We start from the raw sequence: 9,374 nt of genomic DNA, 5'->3' as shown, positions 1-9,374 counted from the left end.
TCCCTAGCTGATGCTACTTGCACTACAGGTCCGAGTCTCACCAGCTTGGCGCCTTCCTTCGCTCCGTCTACATGTCCTCGTCTTCTCCTTCATACATCGCGAACATGAAGACCGACCTCGTGGACACCCATGAGGTTCACGTCCAGGTCAAGGCTGGCGGTGAGGGTACCGTGATCTTCGACTCTGCTGTCGCCCTCCTCCAGGGTCTTTTCCCTCCCAACCCTGCCAACAAGATCGTCCTTGCTAACGAGACCACCGTCATTGCTCCTCTTGGCGGGTACCAGTACGTTCCCATCGAGACCGTCGAGCCCGGTAACGACAGGTCCCTTGAGCCTTGGACCGACTGTCCCGTAAGCAGTACAAAGCTTCCAACCCAGGGAACTGTGATCTCACCATGACCTACAGGCTTTCGAGCAGCACATTTCCAATGTCTACTCATCCTCTGAGTTCAAGCAGACTGAAAAGGCTGCTGGCCCTTTCTTCAATGCTGTCAGGGATTACGTTTACGGCCGGCCTACTACTCTCGAAAACGCTGTAGGTCACACCTCTTGTTCTTCCTGCAAATACTGATTACCTCTATGATTTAGTGGAACGTGTGTAGATGTCTAATTAGATTGCTGATGTCGGGCTGAACTTCATCTAGATCTACGACTACATCTCGACTGGGCTCTCCTACAACAAGACCTTCGCTCACCGCCTTCCCCCCACCTTGGTTGAGCAGGCTCGCGTTTCGCCAACTACCACGAAAACGCCGTCTTCTCGGACAAGGGAAGTTGGTGGAATTGGTAACCGTGAGTCAAATTTGATTCACGCACGCTGTTCATCATTAATCCTATCGTCGATCAGTGGCTGGCCGCACGATTCTCCACACAATCTTGAGCAACCTCCAACGAATTGCATTCAACGGTGACCCTCTGCAGTTCCTCCTCGTGAGACCTCGTACCAGCCTTTCATCTCCCTGTTCCACATGCTCGAGTTGACCAAGCAGAACCCCGAGCTTGCCGGTATCCGTGCGTATGATCTCACTTTAATGTCTTTAGTTGATTGACGCAACGACTGCAGCCAACTACGCTTCTGCTCTTGCCTTCGAGCTCCGTCGCGGACCCGCCCCTGAATTCCGTGACTTCGTCAGGATCAAGTTCAAGAACGGCACCAACGGCGACTTCGAGACTCACCACGCTTTCGGCCACAAGTCTGACATTTGCTGCGGACGGAGTTCATCTACAAGATCGAGGTGCGCAGTGCACTGGTTTTTTAATGAATGCACTTTACTTAATGCTATTCCAGAACTATGCCATTTCCAGCGGGAAGCAATGGGCCGCTGCCTGCAACTCAGGTCTTGAGGGTGACATTTTTCCACATTGGCTCCCAGGACACGATCTCCAGCACCGTATTCCTACATTCTGGCCGCTGTCTTCCTCTTTGGCATGTTCGTTCTCTCCAAGTTCGTCAAGAGCGCCCGTGCCAAGGCCCAGAAAAAGCCGTATCCGTCTTGCTGACGACGAGGTAAGTCAATCGCACCTACCTCAGAGCCAGTACCCAAATTATGGAACCCTTCCCAACGTCTGTCCTGGTATCGCCTTTCTGAATCGAGCTAACATCTTCTTGTTCATTACAGAACGTCATTGCTCAGCCCGCTCCCACGGGTGAGAAGCAGCGTCTCCCCTTGTAAGCGCCGGTCTAGTAGGAGTTAGAAGAGGTTGAAAAATATCTTTACTGAATCTATGCATCGGTTTCTTCGTTTGTTGACTATTTTCGCATTGCTTCACGGATTCTTACCACGTTTCTTTCTCGTTTGCATTATGACTGCTGTATTGTTTATTGTATAGGACAGGCCCTGGCCCTGTTTGAATACACGCGTTTTCTCGGGTGATTCATGTGCTCTTCTTCTATGTGTGAGAGCAAAGCTCAAGACAAGCAAAAACTACATTGGAACGGCGTATCGCAGGTAATGCTGCAACATTAAACACTGTTCTTCTGATTCACCGGCATACTGGCACCTGGAGCGCAACCTCGACTCGTGTATTGAATGAATTGGGGATGTCCCTAAATGTGCAGCGAGGCAGGAGGCAGTTATCGATAACGCAAGGTATGGCATGATACGTTTCGATCGTTTATTAATTGACCATGAACTCAACAAGATGGACTGGTCAGTTTTGTGTGAGCATAGCAGTACCCAACGTTTCTAGGGTTAATTTTTAGACTATTTACTTACCCTGACGAGGACTAGTTTATGACGGCTCATCGTTAGAACAATGATCATCTGCCTACGAAGATCTACTAAACGTACAAAGTACACCAGATTCTAGGCGGGACTGTTTCCTCGTTACTACTTGGATTTGATTAGTGCTACATGCCACAGGCCGCTACTAACTACACAGTATGAAAGATCGAGATCGACTGAATGTGAAACGGAGTGGACCCACTACCTCTAAAGGTTGATTGTAGCAATGTATTGACCGAGGGCTGCTTGTGGTTCGTCCCAAAAAACGAAATGGTTTCCTTCAGTCTGGAATTTTAACTTGACATCTCTCGCCGTTTTGGCATCAGGTCCATACACTGGCTTGGGGTCAGCCAAACACTTCCCTATTTCATACAACGCCCACACCAAAACACCAGGACTCGCTCCACCGCTCATGTACCTGACGCGTAGGTTGGGGAGGAACTTCTGCGCCAAGGCCGTGTCGAATATCGCACGTCTTGCCAAGGTCTTGAATACGTCTTGTTGACTACGGGCAATTAGCATGTCGGAGCCACCAAACGTCTTGATAGACGTGAGCTCTGCAAGCTCCTTCGAAGACAACTCGTGCATGGTGTGAGTGTTGTCTGAGAATTTGTTGAACTCGAGATCATCAATGTTTCCCGAGGTGACACTCTGGTGCGGGAAGTACGCTGTCACCCATTCACGGAAAATGTTGAATCTGGATTTGATGTCTGTTTCGGACCAAATGTCGATATTGTGGATTTGGGGATATGGTAAACCAAGAAGCGTTGAAGACGCATCTATGAGACCATTCAACACCATCGAATGTGATGAATAACGAAATGTGTTCACCATGAGAAAGCATAGTATGGAGATACCTCTCAAGGTCAGAAATGATATTAGATGGCAAGGCGTCGAGATAGGCCACAACAGCATGGGTGAACAAAGATCCTAAAGACCACCCGATGAGCGCAATTCCACCGCTTGTACCTTGTGCCGGTGGAATATTTTGCTCGCGGGCAAATGTGACAAGAAAAGTGGCAATATCAACGGCCTGGTTGCGAAGGAACCCTTCCTGTCCCTCTACCGTACCAGATATGGGACCAGCCAAGTCTGCATCACGGAAGCTAGTGGTGGGATCATAATCACGCCTGTATAGGCTGACTATGCGGAGATTGTGGGCAGCAGCCAGAGGGAAAAGTTTCCTGAAAACACCTGCATATAGGGCATAAATGTCAGCTGGACATTATGGGGTACTGTATGATGCAATTGCACCTCCGTTGAAACCCATGCCATGGATAAAGACAAATGTCGTATATATGTTTCCAGGGACAGCACCGCTGTCAAAGTAATAGTAGGATACATCGTCACCAATGGTGAGACTCTCGAGTTGAGCTGAAGTGGGCACCATCTTCGAGCTGGAAATCAAATTAATCCCTCCTTATGAAGGGTCCCTAGTAGTACTGACAGCACATACTTACATATCAGTGGTTTCGTTTTGGAAAGACGCACAATTTGACAAACGTTCTAGAGTTCAGTTTTACAGGGCCGTACGTGGTTGACTGGTTGTCCTAGATCGTCTGGTTCAGCTGTCTTCCTTCGATTCTCCGCAATGAATATCCGTCACTTTGTCCTGCTCCTCTTGCTCCACGATATGGTATCATTCAAGTTCGCAACTCCGAGTCTTTCTGGATAGGAACCCCGGGGGATGAGGGGAACTGACCGAGCCTATACCAGAGGGGGCGGGCTCAGGAATACTTATTTGTACAGCTTGTTTGTCATGAACTCAACCTGCGACGTTGCAGCAGAAGGCTACAGGCGCCTGATGAAAAATGCTGTGCATATTATACGTCATCCATGATGACCTTATCGTCCCCAATGCAAGTTCTTCCGCCATCGTTAGGCAATCGTACGTGGTTGAATGTTCCTCAGGATCAGTCAGCCTGGGCATATGCTTGCATATGGTTTTCTCAGAGAGTGTGCCGCCTTCTGCTGAGTAAACTCGGTTGAATTCAAAGTGTTCCCTAATCGCCGAATGCCTTTACCCGACCTTCATTAATGTCTGTTCGGCTTGGGCGAGATTCCTGATATATAAAGTGCACTGTGTACATCGCTGTGTCCCCAGACAATTGATATCCATTCCACGCATCTCATACCTAGTTTGATAATCCTTGATTCCAATAGAGCACCATGTCGTCCTCAACATCCGCCCTCTTCTCCCCCATCCGCGTTGGCAATATGAACTTACAGCACCGCGTCGTTCTTGCCCCACTTACTCGTTACCGCGCGCACGCAGATCACGTTCCAGGCCCACAAGCCCCAGCGTACTACTCTCAGCGAGGGTCCATCCCTGGAACTCTTCTTGTCACAGAGGCCACACTCATATCTCAGAATGCTGGCGGTTATGACAATGTCCCTGGAATATACACTGAGGCCCATATTGAGGGGTGGAAGAAGGTGTGTTATATCTTATCTTATTGAATTAATGCGCGAGAGCTGACCTGCTCCCCGAACTACAGGTGACAGATGCAGTCCACGAGAAGGGCTCGTTCATTTTCCTACAACTCTGGGCACTCGGCCGCGCCGCAGAAACCGCCGCTCTCGCCAAAGAGAACAACAGTCCCTATGTGGGAGCCTCACCCATTCCCCTCCCTGGAAGGCCAGAAACAGAAGTGCCACGCGCTCTCACCACAGATGAAATCAAGGAGTACGTTTACACGTACGCCGCCGCCGCGAAAAATGCCATTCGAGCGGGCTTCGATGGTGTTGAAATTCATGGCGCGAACGGCTACTTGATCGACCAATTCATTCAAGACGTTACCAACCACCGTACGGATGAATATGGCGGGAGTATCGAGAATCGGGCGAGATTCGCACTCGAGGTTGCAGATGCCGTTGTAGAGGCTGTTGGCGCCGAGAGGACAGGGTTCCGAATGAGTCCATGGGGCATATTCAGCGGTGCGTTTAACATTGAATATCGACCTTTTTTTGACTGATTTTTGGAGTAGGAATGGGCATGGCAGATCCAAAACCCCAGTTCTCCTACGTCGCCGAGCAATTGCACAAGCGCAAACTCGCCTACCTGCACGTCGTAGAGCCGCAGACTTCCGAACAGAAGAGCGATTTCCTCCGTGATATCTGGAATGGACGTGATGGGCGTGAGGGAAGCACGTTCATCAGCGCGAATGGGCATGACCGCAAGAGCGCTATTGAGACGGCAGACAACAAGGGCGGACTTGTTGCATTCGGGAGGTCGTTTATGCCAAACGTAAGCCGTGTACTATTTGTTCTTTAGCTTGACAGAGACTGACGTGTCCCCTTTCTTTAGCCCGACCTTCCATTCCGCCTACTAAAGGACATTCCGCTCGAGCGTGGGGACCAGAAAACGTGGTACATAGTCGGTAATTTAACGCCAACGGGCTACTCTGACTGGCCCTTTGCGCCGGAGTATGGTCAGCAGATTCTAAGTTCTGAACACTAAAATAGACGACTGGGACACTAGAGATACCATGATATTACCCTCCATACGCATCATAATATTTATTCAAGCTTATCTGCACACACGGCTCAGTCAGTTGGCAGCGTGTATTTTTAATCTTATGCCTGCTCCACACGCAAGGTCAGCCTATCTCAGATTATCAGATCAATTATATCGGTACATTCCCCGACAGAGCTTCAGTAAGTCACCCAGTACTTAGTTCCCGGCATAAATATTGCGCAGAGCGACGAAGATGACGGCGACGTCAATCAGAGAGACCAAACATGGCTGACTAGATTAGATGTCTGTCAATGTTTCGCTTAGATAAGCGTATAAAACCTTGTGCGCACCATTCAGTTGAACTAAGGTACTCGCCATGCTCAAGCCGCGCACCTATATTGATAGTCTTCTCGATGCTGCATTCTTCCTTGGGGGGTTATATTTCACGTTTTCTTTTGTCTTCCGATGGGAGACCGTCAACCCGTCAAGAATACTGTGCTTCACAGTGTATCTCACTCGCTCTGCCATCATCGAGTGTCTGGCGGCATTTCCGAGTCTCTTTCCTACTCCGCCTCAGTTTCGATCATCTGGTCGATTCGGGAAACACACGCTGTGGATAATCAACGATTTCGCATGGCTCTCCTACTGTACATATCTCTTCCTTATACTTCCGACACTAGTGGACAGGATAATACTTGCGCTCTGGATCCTCCCCCTCTACCTGAATCCCTACTTGTACTCACAGACGGGATTCATCGCCGATAGTCAATTGTTGTCTGTGGATGGTGCAGTGGCATTACGAGACCAATGCGTTACAGCTCGCTACCACTACATGGGTGACCTATCTTACCACCATCCCTTATACAATTTCGTCCGCAATACCCGCATTTATCTCGCTGATGAACATCCCCTCCTTCGCTTGTTTGTTGCAGCCTCTGAAGACACCCCTGGTCCGCACGGCCTCGCGAAAGAAACCCGGGATACCGCCAATCATATCATCGATAGTCGGGTATATGTCCATTTCGTGTCACCAGAACCTGTTGATCCGTCACTTGATCCTCTCGGTCCAGGATATGGGTTCATTCAAGTCAATACTCGTTACTTATGGCCAACCCCGATGTACATCGATGAACAGCTCGCAAGGAATTGTGAAGACGAGAAAAACGAGAAGTCAACACTCCCTGGATATCGCGGATACGTCTACACTGTTGATTTCGTTCTGATTTCGCCATGCACTGAATATTGATCTCTAGCCAAAATGATCTCTTCCTCAGAGCCGTCCTCATCCATGGAATCTTGAAGATCGTGAACGTTGAGATGAAACGTGACTTTAGAGGGAGCCACTTGATCTGATAGCGAGGCGGCGTATTTGTTAAAAGAAACGAAGACAGCCGTCCCTTCCATAGGTCTGGCTAGGGGAGACTAAGGGGGCGCGTGTTGAACTTCGCACAAGAACTACAGACTAGCTGAAGTCATCGACCCTTGGTGTGTGTAATATCGAACAGGAGTTCCCAATATCTGAGATGTAAAGTAGTTTTGTAGATTCAATCCAGCTCGGGGTGTATAGCCTCAGGCCTCAGTACTCAGTGACGGAGTCCGACGGTGGTTTCCCTGTTCACTCAGGCACTGGTCGAATCTTCCTTCAGCTTGGGATCTGTGCGGGCGCCGATGGCTGTCGCGGCATCCGTTTGAGGTTTCATATCTTTGTGGTTGTAATGTCGTTCTTGGCTATGACTGATTGCGCTCTGTTCGCCTTACAAACACAAGGGAAAAAAAGATCAAAAGATATGGTCGTTGACGTTGAAGCTTTGTGATGCTTGTCTCTCGTCAGTTTTTACCATCAGTTTCAAAGGTGTTGTTCATTGATTCTGGCTGGTTAATTTTGCATATTTCACTGACTGCCTAATTGTATTACAGTACTATTACTACTTCTTTCCTGCGTCGCACGTCCAACCAAATTGTTTTGCGTGTCCTCATACTACCCAACTGTGACGTATCTTGCAAGTACCACCAAAATGTAGCGGGCTTTGCCGCGCGCGGCCCTTCGCATCATCTAATATATCATGATCTAGTGTTGTGGGCAGAACTTGCAGAACTATGTTTTGCCAGCGTAGCAGATGGAGATAGTAACATCGAGTTGATATTCCTTCGTTTGCATCATGATTTGTGACCATGATCTCATCCTAGCGCCTCGCGACGAGTCCCTTCTGCCCGGGAAGTTCTGCCATTTGCCTGGCAGTGCCAGTTCTGCCCACAACACTACTATGACCTCATTGTCCCCAATGTAAGTTTTTCCGCTATCGTTAGGCAATCGTGGTTGAATGTTTCTCAGAATCAGTCAGCCTGAGCATATGCTGGCATATGGTTTCCCGGAGTGTGCCGCCTCCTGCTGAGTAAACCCAGTTGCATTCAAAGGGAAGATTCCCTAATCGCCGAACGCTTTTACTATATCATCAATGTCTGTTCGAATTCAGCTTGGGCGAAATTGCCTACATATAAAGTGCACTGTGTGCATCGCTGTGTCGCCAGACAATTGATATTCATTCCACGCATCTCATACCTAGTTTGACAATCTTTGATTTCAATAGAGCACCATGTCCTCCTCAACATCCGCCCTCTTCTCCCCCATCCGCGTTGGCAATATGAACTTACAGCACCGCGTCATTCTTGCCCCACTTACTCGTAACCGCATGCACACAGATCACGTCCCAGGCCCACAGGCACGTACTACTCTCAGCGAGGTCCATCCCTGGCACTCTTCTTGTCACAGAGGACACATTCATATCTCAGAACGCTGGCGGTCAAGACAATGTCCCCGGAATATACACTGAGGCTCGTGCGGAGGGGTGGAAGGTGTGTTGTATCTTAATGAAATTGAATTGATGCACGAGAGCTGACCTGCGCCCCGAACTACAGGTGACAGATGCAGTCCACGAGAAGGGCTCGTTCATTTTCCTACAACTCTGGGCACTCGGCCGCGCCGCAGAAACCGCCGCTCTCGCCAAAGAGAACAACAGTCCCTACGTGGGAGCTTCACCCATTCCCTTCCTGGGAAGGCCAGAAGCAGAAGTGCCACGCGCTCTCACCACAGATGAAATCAAGGAGTACGCTTACACGTACGTCACTGCCGCGAAAAATGCCATTCGAGCAGGCTTCGATGCCGTCGAGATTCATGGCACAAACGACTATTTGATCGGCCAGTTCATTCAAGACATCACCAACCACCGTACGGACGAATATGGCAGGAGTATCGAGAATCGGGCAAGGTTCGCACTCGAGGTTGCAGATGCCGTTGTAGAGGCTGTTGGCGCCGAGAGGACAGGTTGGTAAGTATGTAGCTAAAATGATCTCTTCCTCGTAGCCGCTCCCGTTGAAGATCGCACATTGAGATGAAACGTGACTCTGAAGGGAGCTAATCTAATGGCCTTTATTAGAAGGGAGAAAAACGACTTCTTTCTTCTTCTATAGATCTGGCTAAGGCGGCACGCTATTGAGCTTCGCACAAGAACATACAAACTAGCTGAAGTCATCGGCATTCGGTGTCGAACGGTAGTTCCCAATATCTAAGATGTAATATAGTTGTTTTTAGATTCCATCCAGCTCGGTAGTCATGTTTCGTCTCGCTTCTCTTCGCGCCGCAGATGTCCGCAATAACCATGCAAGGTTCTCGTATACAACAAAAGTGACGCAAGT

The 9,374-nt window shown here is 49.2% G+C and overlaps 1 protein-coding gene across 1 annotated transcript; it reads left to right on the top strand.

The window, feature by feature from the left end:
- Window positions 1-8,275: 8,275 nt before the first annotated feature.
- Window positions 8,276-9,117, top strand: EDB91DRAFT_1295969 (uncharacterized protein; the record flags this gene model as incomplete). Its single annotated transcript, XM_041324917.1, has 3 exons — window positions 8,276-8,422; window positions 8,472-8,534; window positions 8,598-9,117. 3 exons carry the CDS (start codon window positions 8,276-8,278, stop codon window positions 9,009-9,011), a joined length of 624 nt encoding a protein of 207 aa, XP_041168496.1. The 3' UTR covers window positions 9,012-9,117.
- Window positions 9,118-9,374: the final 257 nt, after the last annotated feature.

Source organism: Suillus paluster (genome assembly GCF_016628075.1).
Source record: "Suillus paluster strain FC165 chromosome Unknown EDB91scaffold_453, whole genome shotgun sequence".
Taxonomy (NCBI): Eukaryota; Fungi; Basidiomycota; class Agaricomycetes; order Boletales; family Suillaceae; genus Suillus; species Suillus paluster.
This window is presented reverse-complemented; position numbering and strand designations above follow the sequence as displayed.